The following is a 24,077-nucleotide window of genomic DNA, read 5'->3' as shown; positions in this document are numbered from 1 at the left end:
CTGATGGGACGCATTTGCTTGGTTAGAATGTTTATCTTTCCAAAATGGCTGTATGTACTGCAGACACTACCATTGTGTTTGACGAAGAAAGATTTGTGCATCTTTTATAAAGGAGTTACTTGTTTCTGTTGGGCGGCCAAGAAACCGAAATTGCAGTTATCTCAGCTCCTGGGAAATTGGCATGGGGGGGGGAGTTTAGGTTTACCGGATGTTCGGGTCCACAATTTTGCGTGTTTGCTTCGCCATTTGGGGGACTGGTGAATATGTCTAGCAGCTACACCCCCTCTTCAGATGGAACATGAGTTTTTTGCTCCCTAGTCCCAGGAAGGCACTGCCACTTTCTATCAGACCCAGTGTATTGTTTTGTACAATGCAGCTAGCCTGGCGTTGGCTTGTGCAAGCCTAGGTGGGGACCCATCGGTCACTGATCTTTTGCCTTTGCAGGGTAATCCTGCCTTCCCTCCGGATCGGGAGTCCCGGGAGTACTTATTTTGGGGAGAGAGAGGAGTTACTCGACTAGAACATCTCATGGGGGTCGATGGGGAGCTTCTGGCCCATGCTGATTTGCTGACTAAGGTGGAGGAGACCTGGGGAGTGCAGTTTGCGTGTCATCAAGTGGAGCATTATGTGGGATCCCTCGACAGAGCACAATTGCGCAAGCATTTGGGGGGCCAGGCTGCGGGAGTTGTTTGCCCGGGAGGAGAGGGTGTCCCTCTCGGTGTCAAGCATTCATGCTAGTTTGCAGGATTTACAACCGGCTAAGGACTACCATCTCATCCTGGGTAAATGGGAAGGGGAATTGCAGATTAATTTGGGACATTGGGATGTTGCCCGTACCTTGAGGGCGACGCCTGGGGTAACCACGTGTGCTTGATTGAGAGAGATGTATTATAGGGTGACCTTACACGCCTTTTCTACTCGTACACAGTTATATTATAGTGGAGGTCTACCAACACCACTGTGTCATAAATGTGGGATGGGGGGGACACACATTGGGGCAAGCCTTTTGATCCTGCCCTATTATCCAGTGTTTCTGGAGGCATATAATATCTTACATGTCGGGGTTGATTGGTAGAGCTTTGCGTGGTACTCCGGCCCATTTTATATTGGATTTGCCAGATGTTTATGGCCATTTCTCCAGGGGAAACAGGGCGCTCTGCAGGAAGATGAGCTTAATGGCTAGGAAATGTATTCTTCAGTGTTGGACAGTCCCGAACCCTCCGGCATTTTGGCATTGGCAGAACCAGTTGCATCAGTTGGCCACCTGGGAGACAAGAGATGTGGGAGGGTCTAGAAAGTGGAAGATGATGATCTTGAATATTTGGGAGCCCTATCTTTAGTCCTTGCATCCAAAGGGACGCAGTGCGGTGTTACGATGGGTGTCCTAATTTGGGCGCTCAGTATGTAGGGATGAGAGAGCAATGGTGGGACGGGGTTGAGAGTACCACAGGGGGGGGAGGGATGGGGGGGACATGGGATGGGAGGGGCGGTGGGGGGTGTTCTTCAAGGTTCGGGCATTTAGACACGTGTATGTTCTTGGGGGATAGGTGGGGGGGGGGTGTTTCTTTGGGGCTCAAAGTCCAGGGCCTCGGAGTGCCTTTCTGTCTCCTCTGGCCTTGCTTGCCCTGAGTAGATTGGAGGGGGGAATAGTTGCTGTTATTTTCTTTTGTACCTGCTTGTTCTATTGTTGTATATGATGCATCATTGTTTGCATTGTGCACCATTTATGTGCCTTTGCATTGTTTTTGCTGTTGTTTGCATCAATAACAATTGTTTGAACCTAAGCTGCAGTAAGCACTAATGCATGCTTATTGTAAGCTAAAATGCACTACCATGAGGTACATTCAAGCATCCCTTGGTAGTTATTGCAAGTGCCTGCACTGCCCAAATGCTAAAATTTTAAATTTACTACTTAATGCTAGGGGAGTGTTTGGGGGCAAAGAATTGGCACAGCTATGCTAATCGGTTGGCGCATGAGCATTGTCACATGCTAACTGATTAACGCAGGAGTAGCACATGAGCCCTTACCACCTACAAAATAGGTGTTGTAATACACTAATGGGAAAATTAGCATATGACCATTTTTGCAGAAATAATCAAAACTGGCCATTTGCTGGTAAAAGTGGTCTTAGTACATGGGAAACACCTGTGCTGGGGATAATGCAGGCCATTTTTTAGCACTGCTTAGTAAAAGGGCACCTTTGTAAAAATTAGTAAAATTAGTAATTGCATTCAGAATTTTTTTTTTTTACTATCAGTAGTAGCTAAGAAATTATTCATTTAAGGAATCTTTTACTAAAGATCAACATATGCTAGACCATTTCAGTTTTTCTAGTTTTTGACGTTCTGAGCCCAGAGAGCAGGGCAGGCAGGAGAAAGTTGGGAGGCAAGCGAGCAGGAGAAAGAACAGAATCGGGAGCGGAGAGAGAGGAGTAAGAGAGGAAAGAACAGAGAAGCAGGGCAGGCGAGAGTGAGAGGCAGCAGCGGCAAGAGGTAGCTCCGCCCACCCCTCCGATGTCAGCCAAGTACTGATCCGGAGCTCCCCTTAAAAGGGGAGGAGCCAACGGCACTCAGCCATTCAGCGCACGTCGAAGGCGAGTGTTAAAGGTGCTCGCCTTAGCAAGAGCGCCTTTGTGAAAGGCCTTAAGAAGAGACGAGTCACTGCAAAGAAGAGCAGAGGGCAATCACAGCAGACACAGAGGACACACAAGCAACAAGCAAGCAAGAAGAGCAGAGGGCAATCACAGCAGACACAGGACACACAAGCAACAAGCAAGCAAGGGTAGCAGGTTTAAAATCAGGAGAGGGACTTCACAGTAACTCCAAGGATGCTACAGAGAATCATACACAAGGAAAAGCCACTTAAGACAAAGTGTAAGAAAGCATATAGGGAAACAAGAAGAAGCCACTTCAGACAGCAGGCTGGCAAGAGGACAGCAATGGAAGCAGCAGACAGAAGCAGGATGTTGAGCTACCCAATTTTCTGCATCGTTTGCCATATGTATGAATACCTCTCCTCTGGGAGGCAGTATTATGTATGCACTTGATGCGAGGAACTGGAGGGCCTGAAGAAACAAATCAGACTCCTGGAAGGCAGAATACTAGAACTAGAAGCACTTCGAGCAGTGGAGGAGGAGGACAGAGGCAGAAAACTTCAAGACAGAGGAAACCATTGAGGAAGAAGTCTGAGAGTTAGAGAAGTTCATTGAGGAGGCATATGGGGGGCCATGTAAAATTACCAACAACAGTGGAACTGCCAAGAGACACCTACAATGAATGAAGGCCACCTGGAGGACAACCACAAGGAAGAAATAGGTGACACAGCAGCGAGACCTGGAAACAGCGGAGGGAACACACAGGATGATAAGTCCGGTGCAAACCAACGCCAGGATGAGGGAAGATGAAAGTGCACAGAGGACATAGATCTACGGCTGGAGAGATGGTCATACACCAGGGACACAGACCTGCGGCTAGAGAGACAAGAGAAGCTAGAGAGGACAGCAATCATCGTGGGGGACTCCATCATCAGACAAGTCGACAGCCACAGGATTGGCTGATGACCTGCCTACTGGGAGCCAAGGTAGAAGATATAGTGAGCCAAATTGACAGGATCATCAACAGCGTGGAAGAGGAAAATACGGCAGTGGTGATCCATGTGGGGACAAACAACGTGAGCAACAGGAACTACAGCAGGGAAGCACTGAAGGACCAGTTCCGGATGCTAGGAGGGAAGCTGAATACCAGAGCGCTGAGGGTAGTGTTCTCAGAGATCCTGCTGGTACCCAGGGCCGACGAGAAGAGACAGACAGAGTTGCAAGCAGTCAACGCAAGGATGAGGCGCTGGTGTAAGGAAGAAGGATCCCACTTTGTGCACAACTGGACGATGTTCTGGGGGAAGAGCAAGCTATACAGCGGAGACAGAATGAGGTTACTTGCAAGCAACATCAAGTGAGAAATTGAGAAGTTTTTAAACTAGGAAGAAGGGGAAAGCCGACAGTTGACCAAGAGTCGATGTTTCGGGAAACAGTATACCCAGAGGATACCATGCAGGAAGATTGCGGGGAAGACTCACTGGATCATAAGCAAGACAGAAATCCTGACGGATCAAAAGAGTCACAAGAGGGAAGAAAATGCAAGAAAGTAACAGGCTGCAAACTCAAGTGTATGTACACGAGCGCAAGGAGCCTAAGGAATAAGATGGGGGAATTGGAAGCTATGGCACAAAAAGATAACCTTGACATCATCGGCATCACGGAAACATGGTGGATACAAGCTGTACTGCAGAGACAGAGTAGGTCAAAAAGGTGGCGGTATTGCTCTATACGTCAAAGAGGGAATTGAGTCTACCAGAGAGAACATGCCAGAAACGAAAAATAAGGTAGAGTCTCTATGGGCCAAAATTCCAGGAACAAATGGAACGGAAACGAAGATCGTCATCTACTACCAACCCCCAGGGCAGTCCGAAGAAACTAATGGAGAAATGATGGACGAGATTAAACGCAACTGCAAGGGAGGCCACACAGTTATCATGGGCAACTTCAATTATCTGAGGAAAGACTGGAACCTAGGTACCTCCGGCTGCAGTAGGGAGACCAAGTTCCTGGATGTTGTAGGCGATTGCTTCCTGGAACAACCTGTCAAGGAAAATACGAGAGGAAATACAATTCTCGACTTAATTCTAAATGGACTGCGAGGACCTGCGCAAAGTGTAGAAGTAGAAGGAACGCTGGAAAGCAGTGATCACAATATGATCCACTTCAAACTGGACACAGGGGCAAAACCCCGATCCAGAACGATCCAGAACTTCCGAAAAGGGAATTACGAAGGGATGAGACTCATGGTGGGAAAGAAGATTAAGAAGAGGATAAGCACTGTAAAAATGCTAGAGCAAGCATGGTCCCTTTTTAAAGACAGTCACCGAGGTGCAAAATCTATATATACCGCGTGTCAACAAGGGATTCAAGAGGAAAAAGAACAAGGAACTGGTGTGGCTCACTGTAGTGGTAAAAGAAGTGATCAGAGACAAGAAGACTTCGTTTACGGAATGGAAAAGGTCAAAAATGGTTGAAAACTGGAAAAAGCACAAACATCAAAACAGGTGCCATAAGGCAGTAAGAGGGGCTAAAAGAGACTACGAGGAAAAAATAGCCAAGAAAGCAAAAAAACTTCAAGCCATTCTTTCAATATATTAAGGGGAAATGACCCGCGAAGGAAGTGGTAGGGCCATTGGATGACCATGGAATAAAGGGAGTACTAAAGGAGGCCAAAGCCATCGCCGACAAACTGAACACATATTTTGCATGTATTTACTGAAGAGGATATATACAACATACCGGAAGCCGATAGGCTATACACTGGAAACGAAGACGAGAAACTGACAGGGTTGATGGCCAATCTAGAAGAAGTATTCAGGCAGATTGATAGGCTTAAAAATGATTCCCTGGGTCAGGATAACATCCATCCAAGGGTCATCAAGGAACTGAAAGCAACTATAGCTGAACTGCTTCAACTAATAGCCAATCTGTTGATCAAATCAGGAAAGATTCAGGAAAACTGGAAGGTGGTAAATGTTATGCCAATCTTCAAAAAAGGTTCAAGGGGAGACCCTGGAAACTACAGACCGGCAAGTCTGACCTCGGTACTGGGAAAAATGTTAGAGGCGCTGATAAAGGACCGCATCCTTGATCATCACCTAGACGGACATAATCTGATGAAGACCAGCCAACACAGCTTCAGCAAAGGAAGATCTTGCTTGACAAACTTGCTGCACTTCTTCGAGGGAATAAACAGGCAGATAGACGAGGGTGACCCGGTTGACATTGTATATCTGGATTTTCAGAAGGCATTCAACAAGGTCCCGCATGAACGACTACTTCAAAAAATTGCGAGCCATGGAATCGAGGGTGAAATACTCAAGTGGATTAAGAACTAGTTGGCGGATAGGAAACAGAGAGTGGGGGTAAAAGGACAATACTCGGACTGGAAAAGCATCACGAATGGAGTGCCGCAGGGTTTGGTGCTTGAACCTGTGCTCCTCAACATATTTATAAACGACCTGGAAATTGTTATGAGTGAGGTGATTAAATTTGCAGACGATACAAAGTTATTCAGAGTAGTGAAGACACAGAAGGATTTCGAAGACCTGCAACATGAAATAAACACGCTCGAGAAATGGAAAGAGACTTGGGAGTACTGGTCGATAAGTCAATAAAGCTATCCGCGCAATGTGCAGTGGCAGCGAAAAGGGCAAACAGAATGCTAGTAATGGTTAAAAAGGGGATCACGAACAGATCGGAGAAGGTTATCATGCTGCTTTATCAGGCCATGGTATGCCCCCACCTGGAATACTGTGTCCAGCACTGATCGCCGTACATGAAAAAAGACACAGTACTACTCGAAAGGGTCCAGAGAAGAGCGACTAAAATGGTTAAGGAGCTGGAGGAGTTGCCATACAGTGAGAGATTAGATAAACTGGGCCTTTTCTCCCTTGAAAAAAGGAGACTGAGAGGGGACATGATCAAAACATTCATGATAATGAAGGGAATAGACTTAGTAGATAAAGACAGATTGTTCACCCTCTCCAAGGTAGAGAGAACGAGAGGGCACTCGCCAAAGTTAAAAGGGGAGAAATTCTATACAAACGTAAGGAAGTTCTTCTTCACTCAGAGAGTAGTGGAAAACTGGAACGCTCTTCCGGAGGCAGTTATAGGTGGAAGAACCCTCCAGGGATTCAAGACAAAGTTAGACAAGTTCCTGCTGAACCAGAACATATGCAGGTAAGGCTAGACTCAGTTAGGGCACTGGTCTTGACCTAAGGGCTGCCGTGGAAGCGGACTGCTGGGCACGATGGACCATTGGTCTGACCCAGCAGCAGTAGTTCTTATGTTATCTCAACAATGTTTGATTTCCTATTAGTTAGAGGATGCCATTACAAAAGATTTCATAATAGATTGCTCTCATATCAAGCAGCTACTTGGGATTACGTTCTCTGCCAACTATTCTTTACTTCTACATCGTATATGAATTTTTAGAAAACAGTTGAAAACTTACTTGTTTGACAAATTTTTCTAACTAACAATAACATATTTTTTGTATTTTGCTGCCTGATATTCAGCTTTCATTAATTGTTAACCGTAATGATCCACATGGTTTTGTGGTATACAAATGCTATGATATGTAATGCATGTTAATGCCTGTTAGTGCATTCTAAGCTTAGTAAAAAAGCCTCTTAATATTTGAGATATCGCTCTTTTGATTTTGTATTGTTGAATGAGTGATTGCTTTGGATTTATGTTGAAATAAGAAATATATTCATCTCAAAAAAATCCCACTATATAAGATATCGCTACAAATTTTTTAAAAATACATTTTTATATACAGTTGACAGCTCAAAATCCATCAATTGAAAGGCAGGCATGGAAGGAGGAAAAGCCTCAAATTATCAGGGTTAAACACTTGTGTATAAAGCACAGTTACTTACAGTAACAGGTGTTATCCAGGGACAGCAGGCCGTGGGTAACATCATCCATGGAGTACCAGTACAGACAGCTGCAAAAGTGCATTGGCACTTTAAGAAAGTTTGCAACTGAAAGCACCACGCATGTGCGAGTGACTTCTGCCTGACGTAGGCACACGGCTCCTCAGTTCAATAAGCCAGCTAAGAAGCCAACTGGGGAGGTAGGTGGATTGTGAGAATATCTGCCTGCTCTTCTTGGATAACACCTATTACGGTTTTGTGCTTTATCCCATGACAAGCAGGCAACATATTCTCACATGTGGATGACTCCAAATTAACCAGAAATGGGATGGTGGGAGAGTTGGCTATTGGGAAAATAAATTTTGTAATACTGCTTGGCTGAAATGTCCATCCTGTCTGGAATAGGATTCCAGACAGTACCGTATTTTCACATAGATAACGCGCACCCGTGTAAAACGCGCACACGGGTATAGCGCTCGAAAAACACAAATTTATGTACAGAAATTTTTATATACCGCGCATGCTGCCCAACTTTCCCGTCGCTGCCCGACTCTCCTTTCACCCGCCCCGACTCTCCTCTGGCCACCCCGACTCTCCTTTCACCCGCCCCGACTCTCCTCTGGCCACCCCAACTCTCCTTTCGCCTGCCCCGATTCTCCTCTCCCCCTTGAAGTCCTGTCCCCACCCTGAAAACCTGATGCCCCCCCCCCGACGTCCGATTCACCCCCCCCTCACAGAACCGCTCGCACCCCCACCCCGAAGGACCGCTCGCACACACCCGCACCCCCACCCCGAAGGACCGCTAGCACCCCCACAGCCTCCCGACCCCCCCCCCCCATCATGTAGAAGCTCCTACCGGTGTCCTGCTGCTTCCTCTTGGCGGTCCCGACTCCCCGACACGATCGGGGCAAGAGGGAGCTCAAGCCCTCTTGCCCCAGCCAACCGCGGCACCCCCGACACGATTGGGGCAAGAGGGAGCTCAAGCCCTCTTGCCCCCCCTGACTCCCCGACACATTGGGCAAAAGGGAACCCAAGCCCTCTTACCCCGCCGACTCCCCAACTCCCCGACAATATCGGGCCAGGAGGGAGCCCAAGTCCTCCTGGCCCTGGCGCCCCCCCCCGCTAGTTGTTCGGGCCAGGAGGGAGCCCAAACCCTCCTGGCCACGGCGACCCCCTCCCCCACCCCGCACTACATTACGGGCAGGAGGGATCCCAGACCCTCCTGCCCTCGACGCAAACCCCCCTCCCCCCAACGACCGCCCCCCCCCCAGCCGACCCGCGACCCCCCTGGCCGTCCCCCACGACACCCCCACCCCCCTTCTCCGTACCTTTGTGTAGTTGGCCGGACAGACGGGAGCCAAACCCGCATGTCCGGTAGGCAGCCAATGACGGAATGAGGCCGGATTGGCCCATCCGTCCCAAAGCTCCGCCTACTGGTGGGGCCAAAGGCGCCTGGGCCAATCAGAATAGGCCCGGGAGCCTTAGGTCCCTCCTCGGGGCGGGGCCTTGGGCACATGGTCGGGTTGGGCCCATGGCGGGGGGGGGTGTGAGATCCCAAACTACTGGAGGTGGTTTGACATTGAAAAGTCCTTTCATAAATCTGGAGATAAGAGGATGAGCAGTAAGAGGTTTACCATCCACTGGTTGATGAAATGCAGTGATAGCACTGAGATGGACTCTAATAGATGTGGATTTGAGGCTAGAGTCAGACAAATGATGGAGATAATCCCAAACTGAAGAAACAGAGATGGATTACAGATCCTGGTGATGGAGACACCAAGCAGAAAAACGGGTCCATATTTGCTGATAATACTGCTGAGTGGCCAGTTTTCCGGAAGCTTCCTTCCAGTATGAGTCTGATATGCTGAGAGAGGTGAAGATCAGCTGAGCTCAGCCCGAGAGGTACCAAGCTGTCAGGTGTAAAGACTGAAAGTGGGATGTAGAAGAAAACTGTGACTCTAGAAGAGATGGAAATATTAGCAGAGGTATTGGCTCCTTGATACTGAGTTGAAGTAGAAGGGAGAACTAAGGCTGTTTGGACTGCCGAGGAGCTATAAGTATCATAGCAGCCGACTCCTGATTGGGTTTGATAAGGGTCTTGAGAATGAGAGGAATGGGTAGAAACGCATAGAGAAACTTGTGCATCCAATCCAGAAGAAAAGCATCCGCCTCCAGACAATGAGGTGAGTACAGTCTGGATCAGAACTGGGGCAACTTGTTGTTGTGGGGGAATGCAAACAAATCCACTTGAGGAGTCCTCCATTGAGAGAAAATGGGATGAAGAATTCTGCTGAGTTTGTCTACCAAGAAATCTGTTCCCCTTGAAAATAGATTGCTTTGAGAAATGTTGCAAGCAATCGCCCAAAGCCAGATCTTCTGAGCCTCCTGACAGAGCAGGAGAGGACACGTCCTTCCTTGCTTGTTTATATAGTACATGGCAACTTGATTGTCCGTGCGAACTAGAAGGACATGATTGACTACTAGATGCTGAAAAGCTCAGAACATAATAAATCACTCTAATTTCCAAGAGATTTATGTGAAAGCATTGTTCTCTGGGGGACCAGAGACCTTGAGTTCGAAGGCCATCCAGATGAGCTCCTTATACATAGGTGGACGAATCCATGGTCAGAACTTTTTGATGAGTAGGCGTGTGAAACAAAAGACCTCTGAAATGAATGGAAGAAATCATTCACCACTGAAACGATCATCGAAGAGACGAGGTGACAGAAATCTGTTGTGAGAGTGGGTCGAGCGCTTGAGACCACTGTGAAGCCAGAGACCATTGAGGCGTCCGGAGATGAAGTTTCGCAAAGGGAGTCACTTGGGCTATGGAAGCCATGTGACCCAGAACCACCATCATGCACCTGACTGAAATTGACTGAAGCTGGATTAAAATGTCCTGATATTGTTAAACGCTCTGTGTTGAACTGGAATTTCTGAGATGGCTGAAATTGTGATTTGGGGAAGTTGATCTCGAACCCCAAATTCTGAAGAAATAGTATGGGCTGATTTGTCACTAAGAGTACACCTTGAGATGAAGGATTTTTGATGAGCCAGCCGTCTAGGTAGGGAAAGACTTGAAGCCCTGAGAACTCAAGGCTGCTGCTACAACCACCAGACACTTGGTGAAGACTCTGGAAAAGGAGGCCAGGCCGAAAGGTAGAACCTTGTATTGATAGTGCTGGTGGGTCACTCAAAATCAGAGATACTTCCTAGAAGCTGTTTGAATGGGGATATGAGTATAGGCTTCCTTGGGATCTAGAGAGCATAGCCATTCAAAACTTTTCCTTGACACAAAATTTGTTGAGGGCTCAGAGATATAATATTGGTCTAAGACCTCCTGTCTTTCTTCAGGACAAGGAAGTAGTGGGAGTAGAACACCCGGTTCTGGTGCTCCAGAGAAACCTTCTTGATGGCATTGAGAAGAATCGATTTCCTGAAGAAGATGGGTGGAATGGTGAGGGTTTAAAGCAGACTCTCTTGAAGGATGATCTGGAGGAACAGTAACAAAATAAAGAGAGTAATCCTCTCAAATGATCTGTAGAACCCAGAAGTCTAAGATGATCAACTCCCAACGATGAAAATAAAGTTGGAGATGACCTCTGAGGGAGAGGCTGATGTAAAGGAATTGCAACTATGTTCTCAAGTAGCCCGTCAAAAAGACTGGGTCAATTTAACAGGAGCAGACACTTGAGGTTTCTAAGGGCATTGTTGCTTCTGTTTCTTATGTTATGACCTGGAAGGAGCAGAATGTTTGGCCAAAAAATGCCTTTGATATGAAGAAGAGAGCTTGAATGGTCTTGCTGTGGAAGGCTTGGGTTTAAGTAAAGCATCCCAATACTTTTCGTCGGCAGAGAGCTTTTGAGTAGCATTCTCCATAGAGTCTCCAAAAAGCTCATCCCTCAGACAGGGAATGTTGGCCAACCATTCTTGGAGGTTAACATCCATATCAGCCACTCTGAGCCATGCTAATCTCTTCATGGCCACAGACATAGAAGAAGCCTTGGAAGTCAACTCAAAGGCGTCATATGCAGACTGAACCATGTACCGTCTTAATTGGGTAAGGGTGCGAACAATGTGCCAGAGATGGAAGATATTTTTGAAAAACAGGCAGTGCTTAACTAGATGTTTCATGTAACATGTGAAATAGAAGTTGTAATTAATGACTCGATTTGCTGACATGGAGTTTTGGTAAAGATGTCTACCAAACCTGTCCATAGTACGTCCCTCTTGACCTGGTGGGACTGAGGCGTAAACTTTGGAGGGGCTAGACTTTTTCAATGTGAACTCCACCACCAAAGTCTGATGAGACAGTTGAGGTTTGTCAAAACCTGGACTGGGAATAATCCTGTAGAGGGAGTCCAATTTCTTAGGAGCAACAGGAACAGAGAGAAGAGATTCCCAATTTTTATGAAGAGTTTCTCTCAGGATTCCATGCAAAGGAAGTTTGATAAGCTGCTTAGGAGGTTGATCATAGTCCATAGTTTCCAAAAATTCAGCGTTATATTTGGAATCTGCCTCAGGCTTGATAGACAAATCCTTACCCAAATGTCTAATGAAGTGAGTGAAGGAAAGTTTCTCTGTGGGGGATGTCTCTCAAGGAGGAGTCTTATGTAGAGATTGTGGCTCAGGAGAATCATAGGCTTCTGTGGTTGAATGAAAAACATCAATATTGGAATCAATTTGAAGATCAGAGTCAATAAGTAGTGATGGAGATTGATGCTGCCACTTGGAACGGTGTCAGTCCGTTGAGGAAGGCAATGCAGGATGTTTGTATTTCTCTGGACGTTTGTGGAAAACACTTTCTAGACTGAACATCGAGGAGAAGAATGATGCTTCAACGAACTGGAACGATGTCTGGAGCCACGATGCTTCAATGTATGGCTGGATGATGACTGGTGTCGAGAGCTTGATGATGCATCGATGAAGCAGTGGTGGTACCTGCATCCCTTGTGGTGTAACGCTCAGGCTGAGTTGGTACTGGTGGAGTCTGTGTCAGGGTAATAAGCCAAAACATATCCCTATACTCTGCACAGAAGAGAGCATCAAGCTTCTCTTGAAAAGTAGTCACTGGTACCTGTGGCTTCATTGCCATGACTCGTTTCAGAGAGGATGACTCAGATGATGATGCACCCCTCAATTTGGAAACGAGTCACATAGGGGTTCTTCGCGTGGTTGGCATGATTGGACTCGATGCCTTAGTGACCTGTGACCCCATCTGGGAAACTGGTAGCTTTTTAGCTAGCTTGCCAGAAGGTGTGATGATCTGCGACACTGGAGTCAATGTTGGTGCATCGGATGATGTCAGTGACTTCGATGTTGAAGGCTTTGACGTTGATGCATTTGATGCATCAGCTCCCTCTATGCTGACACCGAACAACTTCTGCTGTAGAATGCAGCTCTTAATGGTGCATTTTGAAGAGTAGAACAATGTGCGCAGGACTCAATGTGATCTTCCAGGCCAAGGCACTGGATACACCAATTATGGGGGTCGGTGATTGAAATTGTCCTTTGACACCTGCTACACTTTTTAAACCCCGTTAACGGGCGGGACATCAACAGGAAAACCACCTCAGATAAATTGAACTCAATGGCTAAGGTGAAAAAGAGGCCCCGCTGTCGAACGCCTGAGGCGAAAACAGGGAAGAAAAAATCCTCCCGAATTTCCTTTATTTATTTTTAAAATGAGAACAAAGGGAAAAGAAAAAGAAATGTGCAAGTGGGAAAGCAAAGGCTGAAGATGAATGTTCCAAGAGCACGCCTTCTTAGCTCCACGGAAAATTAAGAACTGAGGAGCCACGCACCTGTGTCAGGAGGGAAGGCACTCGCGCATGTGCAGTGCGTTCCATCGCAAACTTTCTAAAGTTCTTAAAGTGCCGATGCACTTTTGCAGCTGTCCATACCAAGGCTCCTTGGATGACATCACCCACATGTGACAGAATATGCTGCCTACTTGTCCTGGAATAATACCCCTTCTTTCAATTACAGGCTTAAAATCCTCCTTCCTCCCGACTTCAGTTCTCTGACTTTTTAATACATATCGCAATATTTTTAAAGACAGTACAACACCATTTTAACTTGAGCAGTGCTTCTGGACAGAAGCAATTTTTATGAACTAAGAAGCCAGTTTAATGTAGAGGAGATCTATAATGTGAAATCCCAAGGCAGCGACTAAAAGTATTTTCTGCAAAACTTAGGGGTCCTTTTATCAAGCTGCTTTAGGGGTTTAATGCGTGTAATACCGCATGTTAAACTGCCTGCCGCGCTAGCCACTAATGCCTGCATTGAGCAGGCGTTAGTTTTTTAGCCAGCCGCGGGGGTTAGCGCGTGATGAAATGTCCGACATTCTAGCGCAGCTTGATAAAAGGAGCCCACAGACTAGGTCGATATTGTGAGAGTGGAAGTGCTCCCTATAGGTACAGTGATGTGATTGGGTGCCGAAGTTGACCTCACTCTAAACAACTGAATGGAGCCTTTCTGATCTGGGAGGAAGAAAGTAGAGGAATCAGATTTGCCTACAGATAAGTTTTTTGAAACAGCTGATAGTTTGCATGTGAATGTTAATGCTGAAAAAGTTAAAGCTCTGCAATGATATGATGGAATTATAAATACTATGAAGATAATCTAATGCTATTAAGGTAATTTAATGTAGATAATTTATACCTCTGTGAAGAGGTTATTTGGGACTGTATAGAAAAAGTGTTTTAGAAATAATAATAAATGGGGTTAAAAATTTGGAAAAATAAATAGTAAAATATCAGAAAACTAAAATCAAGAGGGTTTTTATGCCTGTGATTGAAAGAAGGGTTATTATAAACAAGTGTTTAACCCCTATCATTTCTGAGACTTTTCCTTCTTTTTTGCCTCCTTTTCAATTGATGAATTTTGAGCTGTCAACTTTTTATAAAAAATATGTGTAGCGGAATTTTACAGTGGAATTTTTCTGAGATGAATATACTGACCACTGGCCCTTTTGAAATAAGAAATATGCAACATCATGTCACGGGGCATTCTTTTTCACTCTTTGGGGGCAATTTTTAAAAAGTGGTGCCTAGAAGTAAGTGCTACTTACATGAATCAAAACCCTGGTGATCCAGTGATAAGTCATGCCAGCCCAGAATCCCCCAAACCAGAATATTCCCTGGTAGCTTAGGGTAGCCCAGCCCCACTCCCAACCCCAGCCCAACATACCTATGCTGGAAGAGAGGAGGGATTCTGGGCTGCACTGGACAGAGCCTAACTACACACTAAGGGAGTTTATAAGTGCTTATATTAGTATTCTATAAAGAAAAGTAGGCATCTCCCAAGTGAATTGTGTTTTTTATAAAATGTGGAACAAGGACAGAGTTGCAACATGCTTACACTCGAGCCCTGAGGAATGCCTACATTTGATGTGCACAATTTTATTAAAGTCCTTTTCTATGTATAAAACCGGCCTTATGCATGGGAAAATCTTTATAAAATTATTTGCTATATGTTTGTATGGTTAATATTCCTCTTGCTTACACAATACATAAGGTATAATCTGAGGAAATGTCATATCTTCCGTAACTAAGTATCAATTTTGTTTCAGAATTTCGATGCCTGATTATCTCTTGGATTTTGGTTATATCATTCTTGGTGAAGTCCGGACCCATATTATCAAGATCACCAACACTAGCCACTTACCTGTGTCCTTTTATATTGATCGGAAGGCCCTCGCCAATACAGGTAATGCACAAGATAAGTAGGATATGAAATGTGCTCCTCAGCTGTAGTTTCACACTTTTCTGAAGAGGAGAATATGTAGGTTATCTAAAAATAAATATCAGTCATCCTGTTGTGTCCAAACCACCTCTCAAACCACTTCCAGTGGTTTGGGATCTTAATGTGGTTCTTACATAGAAACATAGAAATAGACGGCAGATAAGGGCCACGGCCCATCTAGTCTGCCCACCTTAATGATCCTCCCCAACCTTTCTCTGTGAAGAGATCCCACGTGACGATCCTATTTTGTCTTAAAATCAGGCACGCTGCTGGCCTCGATCACCTGAAGTGGAAGACTATTCCAGCGATCAACCACTCTCTCGGTGAAAAAGTACTTCCTGGTGTCACCGTGCAGCTTCCCTCCCCTGATTTTCCACGGATGCCCTCTTGTAGCCGTGGGACCTTTGAAAAAGAAGATATATTCTTCCACCTCGATACGGCCCGTGAGATATTTGAACGTCTCGATCATGTCTCCCCTCTCTCTGCGTTCCTCGAGTGAGTATAGCTGCAACTTATCCAGCCATTCCTCGTACGGGAGGTCCTTGAGTCCTGAGACCATCCGGGTGGCCATTCGCTGGACCGACTCCAGTCTCAGCACATCTTTGCGGTAATGAGGCCTCCAGAATTGTACACAGTATTCCAGATGGGGGTCTCACCATGGATCTATCTATACAATGGCATAATGACTTCAGGCTTACGGCTGACGAAACCCCTATGTATACACCCTATGATTTGTCTAGCCTTAGATGAAGCCTGCTCCACTTGATTGGCAGTCTTCATGTCTTCGCTGATGATCACCCCTAAGTCCCGTTCTGCTACAGCTGCCTTTTGAACCAATGTCTATGGGTCATCTCAAAAACCTCACTTGGAAGGTAATTTTTCTCATCTCCCTTCTGCTCGAAGAGTAAGAGTACTTCAAGCGCTGGTGGCAGACCCACCCTTTACATTGTTCCACCATGACAAAGTTGTGCTTTTCACACCCATCCAAGGTTCCTTCCTAAAGTCATCACTTAATTTCATCTCAATCAATCTATTGTACTTCCATTATTTTTCCCTAAGCCTCATTCTCATCTTGGTGAGACGACTCTCCACACTCTAGACTGCAAAAGAGCGTTGGCTTACTACTTGCAGAGAACTTAGCCAAGTAGAACTTCTCCTCAACTTTTCATCTCCTTTGATCTTAACAGGTTGGGACATACTGTAGCCAAGAGAATGATTTCTATATGGTTGGCAGCATGTTAAGCCTTCTGTTATGCTCAGGCTGGGTTCTAACTGGAGAGTCGAGTCACAGCCCACAAAGTCCGAGTTATGACAGCTTCAGTTGCTTTCCTACTCTCCACTCCTATTGATGAAATTTGTAAAGTTGCTACTTGGTCTTCAGTTCATACATTCACATCACACTATTGTCTGGAATCTTATTCTAGATGGGATGGTCACTTCTGCCAAGCAGTATTGCAAAATTTATTTTCATAATGGTCAACTCTTCCTTCATCCCATTCTAATTCCCACATGTGAGAATATGCTGACTACTTGTCCTGGGATAAAGCAGTTACTTACTATAACAGGTATTATCCAGGGACAGAAGGCAGATATTCTCACAACCCACCCTCCTCCGCTGGTTGGCTTCTTAGCTTGCTTATGGAACTGAGGAGCCATGAGCGGCGTCGGGTGAGAAAGCTCTCACGCATGCACGGTGCGGGCAGTTTGCAGACTTTCTCAAGTTCTAAAGTGGCGGTGCACTTTTAAAGCTGTCCGTGCTGAGACTGCGTGATTGACGTCACCTACATGTGAGAATATTTGTCTGCTGTCTGTGGATAGCACCTGTTACAGTATGTAACTGTGCTTTATGAACACTGCAAAAATGTACATAGATCAGACATGGGAAAACTATGGCCTGCGGGCCAAATCTGGTCCATTTAGCTTTTTAACCCGGCCTTGGCATCAGAAATGACTGTAGTTTGCCTTTGTCTGCAGCATAAGGCAGAGTTTCTAAACGCGTGTACCTGGGCCGCTCGTCCGTCCACTTGTTGCCGCCGCTCGCTTGCTATATTTACTTACAGCCCTGCTAGTGCCGCAACGAAGGGAAGGGTAGGGCTAGGCACATACCCACAAGCATTCTCCCGACATCAATTCTGATGTTGGAGAGAAGGTCAGAGATTGGCTAGCTCGGACCTTATCTCCTACGTCAGAACTGATGTTGGGAGAAGGCTTGTGGGTAAGCGCCTGGCCCTTCCCTTCGTAGCGGCACCAGCAGGGCTGTAAGTAAATATAGTGGGCGAGCGGCGGTGGTGAACAGACGGACAGGTGGGGAGCGAGCAGACAGACAGACGGGCGGGTGCCAGACCGGGAGGGGGGAGGAGGAATCGGTGGCGGTTCGGCTTGGGAGCAGGCAGGCTTTGGTGCGGCTACGGGAGATGGCGGGAAGTAATTAAATGCAGCTGGTGCAGGTCGGCTTGGGTGGGTGAGGGAGGAAGGGGGCACTAAGGACATAGAAAGGAGGCAGTGGGGCACTAAGAACATAGGAAGAAGGCACTGGGGGCATAGGAAGGGGTACTAAGGACATAGGAAGGAGGAACTGGGGGCACTAAAGAACATAGGAAGGAGGCACTGGGGCACCATAGACATAGAAAGGAGGCACTTAGGATGTAGGAAGGACGCACTGGGGACACTAAGGACATAGGAAGGGGCAATAAGGACATAGGAAGGAGGCACTGGGGCACCATGGACATAGGAAGGTGGCACTGGGGGCATAGGAAGGGGCACCAAGGACATAGGAAGAAGGCAATATGGCACCAAGGACATAGGAGGGAGGCACAATGTGCAAAAAGAAAATTTGCCGTGGGAGCGCTGTTTCCGCCTGCAGCATTAGACTCCCCCCTGTCATGCCCTCCCCCTGGTCGTCCGGCCCCTCTGTCAAATTTAAGAACCCATTGTGGCCCAAGGGTCAAAAGGTTTGCCCACCCCTGACATAGATAATTAGACTAAATCTAGGATCCTAATCCTGGTTAAAAAAAAAGCGCTCCATCTCTAATTGGATGTTGGTTTTGCTGTTATTTATTTTTCAGGCTTCAGCATGGAGCTGGATCGGGTAAAGAATCTGCCATACTGTGAAACAGAAACCTTTGAAGTAAAATTTGATCCTCAATCAGCTAACCTTCCTCTTGGGAATGTAAAAATCCTTGTCCCTATTCAGGTACAGTAGAATGGTTGAGGCACAATCTAGTTAGTTTATGGAAACCTGTGGACTTTGTTCAGGGACAAGTAACATCACGTACTGTTGGGTCAAATGATATCACATCATGCTGCAGTAATCATCTTGAGCTTTTTAAAAATTTTCCATATATGTGTGTGTGTGTATGTAGTGCTGCAATTTCAGCCCTTGTTAATTAAACATGGAAATACATGATGACAGATAAAGGCCAAATGGCCCATCCAGTCTGCCCATCTGCAGCATCCACTATCTCCTATCCCTAAGAGATCCCACATGCCTTTCTTGAATTTAGACTGGCGTGAAGAGGAGATGGAAGATTCTGCTCGTGCTGGCGAACATTTCAAGAGGTACATGGGGGGAGGATGGTGCCCGGGGCAGTCTTCTCCCCACTTACTACCCAACTACATTATCTTTACCTAATGGTTAGAACAGCAAGCTGAGAACCAGGGAAGCCAGGATTTAAATCCCGTTGCTGCTTCCTCAGGAAAAAGTATATGATTCTTTACAGATAAGTTAAGCACCTCAACTCACGAGTTACTTGCAGAAGACATCAATCATTTTCTTCTCTTCACCCCCTTGTCTCCCCGGTTACCTGGGAGTCAGACATGTGTGCATAGGTGGATCTGACCCTGCAACTGGCCAAGACGTTGGCAGAGGTCAGCGGTGTCCATCACCCTCCAAAGAATTAAGCGGGAGCATGAGCGTTCAAGGGTTTCAGGTTTTTGGAGCCTAAATAAAAAGCAGTCTGAAGAGACAAGTTGCTGGAATGTCCGTTGCTTGTCCCTTGCACATAAATCCCTTCTTCATTTTCAGCTGAGAAGCTGATGCAGGCACAGCATGTGGCAGATTTGTGAGTTCAACTCATTACAGTTTATGGGAAAATTGGGATAGGTCTGGTCAGCAAAACTAAAGGTTTCTGAGGGTATTTTAAGGGTTCCCTACCTCTAAAATCCTATTTTCATCAATTTTGAGGTTTTGCTCCCATGGGCTGTTGTTTTGGTACTAAAATGCTGGCATGGTGGCCATCTTGGATTTCCCAGTTTTATTGCTAAAGCCTCCTTCTGTCTCAGATTGCTTTGATGTTGATAAAAATCAATTATTATGGACTCCTCAGGTGATTTGGACCACATATCTTGCACATTTTTGTTGGATGATCGGATGAGGAGAGGCAGAGAGCTCAAGATCTGGGTTATAAAGCCCAGTTAGAGCTTCTTAAATGTGACTTGGCATTGTATGTGAAGTGCTTTTGAGCAGACACCCCTGATCCTAAGAAGAGGTGTGTAGTACAGTGTTCTTCAACCTTTTTACACCTATGGACCGGCGGAAATAAAAGAATTATTTTGTGGATTGGCAAAATACTAAGACTGAAATAGAAAAAAACCATTTCTGCCCCGTCTCTGCAAGCTCGGTCCCCGTAAACCATCTGATCCCATCCGCTCAAGCCTCAGTTATGATTTTATATTGAACGTATTTTATTAAAGTATAAAAAGAAACAATATTCTGTACAATTGTCATTTTATAAATACAAATATATAGAGCAAGGACCAACAAAACCCCTGTCTTCCCTCCCCTTCACATATATCCCCTTTACTATCAAGAAAACTGAACAAGACAAATTATTACAGAATGCTACAAAGAAATATCATGCTAACAGAATACTGCAGTCACACATGACAGAAATAGTGTTAGGGGAATGCCCCCTGGTCAGAGAGAGCCCTAAGCCAGCTGGAAGCTAAAGAAGCACTGCCTGGGCTTTGCAGACTCCAGTTATGTCTCTGGAAGGATATATAGTTCAAATCTGATATATTCTAATGACAAAATAGAAATAAAATTATTTTTTCTACCTTTATTGTCTGCCCATTTTGTTCATGTTTATCCCAGTTTCTGCTTTCTTCTGTCTTTTCTTAATTTTCTTTCCAAGGTCTTCAGTCTATCTGCCACTTCTGTCCCTTTCTGTCTTCTACCTATTACTCTAATATCCAGAACCTCCTTTTTCTTCTTACTGCATCCACCCCGTATCCAGCATCTCCCACCTGTCTTCCTATTCAGTCGTTTACTTTTTTCCTTCACCCTACAATCTTCAAGTCCAACATCTGCCCCCCTCTCTTCTGCCTCTCCTTTATTTCTGGGTTTTCCCTCTCTCTATCTTCCTTCTGCTAACATTTTGAGTCTTCCCACCTTTGATCCAGGTCTTTCTGTCTCTCTCACTCTCTTTGTCTTTCCCCTCCCCAGGGTCTGGCATCTCTCTCTTCTCGGTTCAGGGTGTTTCTCCTCTCTACCCCTTCTAGTCCAGCATCTGCCCTGTCTTCTCCCTCCCTTTTGGTTCAAGTCTGCTTTCCCGCAACTCCTCAAGGTCCTTTTCTGTCCCCGACCCCAGTGTCCAGATCCAGCATCTCAATGAGTTTTCCATGTGGTGGCTTTTCATTTGGTGCCAGTACATTGTGGGTACACACACCTACAAGAAGCCCCTTTTTCTGCCCATCTGCCTACTGCTGCAGTAAGCCTTACTGCTTGAAATGCCATGCAGAAAATCATTTTTTTATCACAGCAAGTACAGCACGCCTGTAGTATTGTTTGCCGCAGGGCAATATACTACTGTGCCTTAGTAAAAGGGTCCTTATGTTTACTCAGCTTCAAATCAATCTGGAGTGTTCTGCAAAAAATGGCTCCCTGTACAAATTCAGTTTAAATGGGCCCTCATTCTTTTTAAATTGTTTGAAGGAGTTGGCCCTGAGTATACAGTATGCTTTGAATTTTCTCTTATCCTATTAAAGCTAAGACTTCCAGATCTCATTCAGTGCCTGTTTTTCGTTTTCCTTACCAAAGGGTATACGGCATCTTAGAATCTTAAAAAATTCCTTTGGGTTTCAAGATGTTCAAAGCTGGAATTCTCTTCCAATAGATATTAGATTTTCTTTTTCTTTTTTTTTCAAATTCTTTATTCATTTTTCCATCTTACATCAAGAACACATTTTACATCAAGAACACATATTACATCATTTAAACCTTGTAAACATTACTTGTATTTCTTCTAACATCATCTTAAAAACATAAATTTATACCCTCCCCACCCACCCTTCCCACAAATATTTTAATCAAAAATATCATATAAATATTATATTCTTATCTATTGATCAAACCTTTAATATAACTTTATACCCTCCCCCCTATGTACTTTCAGTGGATAATAGAAACATAGAAAATGACGGCAGAAAAGGGCCATAGCCCATCAAGTCTGCCCACTCGAATGACCCACTCCCCCTTGGCTTTACACCCTTAGAGACCCCACGTGAATATCCCATTTTCTCTTAAATTCTGACACGCTGTTGGCTCGATCACTTGCAGAGGGAGTTCGTTCCAGTGATCGACCACTCTTTCGGTGAAGAAATATTTTCTGGAATCACCATGAAATTTACCTCCCCTGATTTTCAGCGGATGCCCTCTGGTAGACGAGGGGCCTATAAGGTGGAAAATATCATCTTCCACCTCGATACGACCTGTGATATATTTAAACGTCTCAATCATGTCTCTTCTCTCTCTTCGTTCCTCAAGTGAGTACAGCTGCAATTTATTTAGCCTTTCTTCATACAGGAGATCCTTGAGACCTGAGACCATCCTGGTGGCCATTCGCTGAACCGACTCAATTCTCAGCACATCTTTCCGGTAGTGTGGTCTCCAGAATTGAACACAATGCTCCAAATGAGGTCTCACCTTGGATTTGTACAACGGCATTAAGACTTCAGGTCTCCTGCTGACAATACCTCTACGGATACAACCCATCATTTCACTTGCCTTGGAGGAAGCCTTTTCCACTTGATTGGCAGATTTCAAGTCATCACTAATGATTACTCCTAAATCGCGTTCTGCCATGGTTCTAGCTAAGATCTCACCATTTAGTGAGTAAGATCTGCACGGATTTCTTTTACCCAGGTGCATTACTTTACCTTTTGTAGCATTGAAGCTTAGCTGCCAAGTCGTTGACCATTGTTCCAATAGTAATAGGTCCTGCTTCATACTGTCATGCAAAGTGCTTTTACCTACTATGTTACATAGTTTTGTGTTGTCGGCGAACAATGATATTTTTCCTCTAAGCCCTTGGGTCATATCTCCTATGAATAAGTTGAATAGAATCGGGCCCAAGACCGAGCCTTGTGGCACTCCACTGGTCACATCTGACGTTTTGGATGAGATACCGTTTACCACCACCCTCTGAAGTCTACCGCTCAGCCAATCCTTAACCCATGCAGTTATTGTTTCTCCTAATCCCAGCGTCTAATCATTGCAATAATTTGTCAATGGCCCCCAAATCTTTTTAAAATTATTATAGTTCCCTTTTTGTATGGCAATTGTTCTTTCCATTTTATAAATATGACATAGCGAATTCCACCAAAATGTATAGTTAAGCCTTTTGTAATTTTTCCAATTACTGGTGATATGTTGTATGGCGACTCTTGTCATAATCAATAAAAGTTTATTATTACTTGATGAAATTTGATATTAGATTTTCAAATTCATGTTTTCTTTTTAGATGATCACTGAAAACTTACCTAGTTGATATCCTCGTGTATTTGATATTTTCAATCAAATACACGGGGCCTTTCCTCCGCTGCTTCCCCGCCTGTACTCCTTCACCTGATGGTGCATAACGTTGATGTTGCAGCCTGCTGCCCACCGGGGCCCTTGCGACGGGAGGGGCCTTACCTCCGCTGCTTCCCTGCCCCTACTCCTTCACCATGAGCACGGAGGGGTAATTTGCATAGCGTTCCAGACCACGCGCCAAACCTCTTCCCTGCCCCTACTTCACCGTGAGCAGGAAGGGGTAATTTGCATAGCGTACGAGGCCGCGCGCCACAAATACTATGCAAATTACCCCTCCCTGCTTACGGTGAAGTAGTAGAAGTGGGGAAGAGGGTTGGCACGTGTTCTGGAACGCTATGCAAATTACCCCTCCCTGCTCACGGTGAAGGAGTAGAGGCAGGGAAGACGATTGGCGCGCAGCTTCGATGCTGGTAGTGGGATGAGCAGGATGATCTATGGATGCAAGATGACAGCCAGGCGCTCCCCTAAATTAGCCGGATGGAGCGCCCGGCTAAAACACGCTAGGGAGACCACTGCGGCCCTGCACGGACCGGCAGGAATTTTCTGCGGACCGGCACCAGTCTGCAGATCGGCGGTTGAAGAAAACTGGAGTAGTAGACTGGCAGAGATCCTCGGAGGGTCCAAGTCAGGTCTTCGATCCTGATTTTGTGACTTTGATGTATGCAGCTTACCAGAAGCATAAAGAGGTACAACTACATGATGGGAGGGCTGGTAATGGGAGAAAGTAGCCTAGAGAAAGACTTGGGGGTACTGGTAGACAAGACAATTAAACCGTCGGCACAGTGTGCAGTGGCCTCTAAGAAGGCAAATAGAATGCTAGGTATTATCAAGAAAGGTATTACAGCCAGAATGAAAGAAGTTATCCTGCCGTTATATCGGGCGATAGTGCGCCCGCATCTGGAGTAATGCGTCCAATATTGGTCGCCATACCTTAAGAAGGATATGGCGATACTCGAGAGGGTTCAGAAAAGAGCGAAGAGATTGATAAAAGTTATGGAAAACCTTTCATATGCTGAAAGGTTGGAGAAACTGGGGCTCTTTTCT

At 45.6% G+C, this 24,077-nt stretch overlaps 1 protein-coding gene across 6 annotated transcripts in view; it reads left to right on the top strand.

Annotated features, from left to right (window-relative positions):
- HYDIN (HYDIN axonemal central pair apparatus protein) overlaps positions 1-24,077 on the top strand; it is a 1,718,235-nt gene that overhangs the window by 788,255 nt on the left and 905,903 nt on the right. For all 6 annotated transcript variants that reach the window (XM_033943280.1, XM_033943278.1, XM_033943277.1 and 3 more), the window contains 2 exons: positions 15,051-15,187; positions 18,289-18,416. In XM_033943280.1, coding sequence (XP_033799171.1) covers positions 15,051-15,187; positions 18,289-18,416 — 265 coding nt within the window. The remainder of the gene's footprint in view (positions 1-15,050; positions 15,188-18,288; positions 18,417-24,077) is intronic.

The sequence above is a fragment of the Geotrypetes seraphini genome, chromosome 4 (assembly GCF_902459505.1).
Source record: "Geotrypetes seraphini chromosome 4, aGeoSer1.1, whole genome shotgun sequence".
Classification (NCBI taxonomy): domain Eukaryota; kingdom Metazoa; phylum Chordata; class Amphibia; order Gymnophiona; family Dermophiidae; genus Geotrypetes; species Geotrypetes seraphini.
Note: the sequence above shows the minus strand (reverse complement) of the source record. Positions and strands in the feature narration are given on the sequence as shown.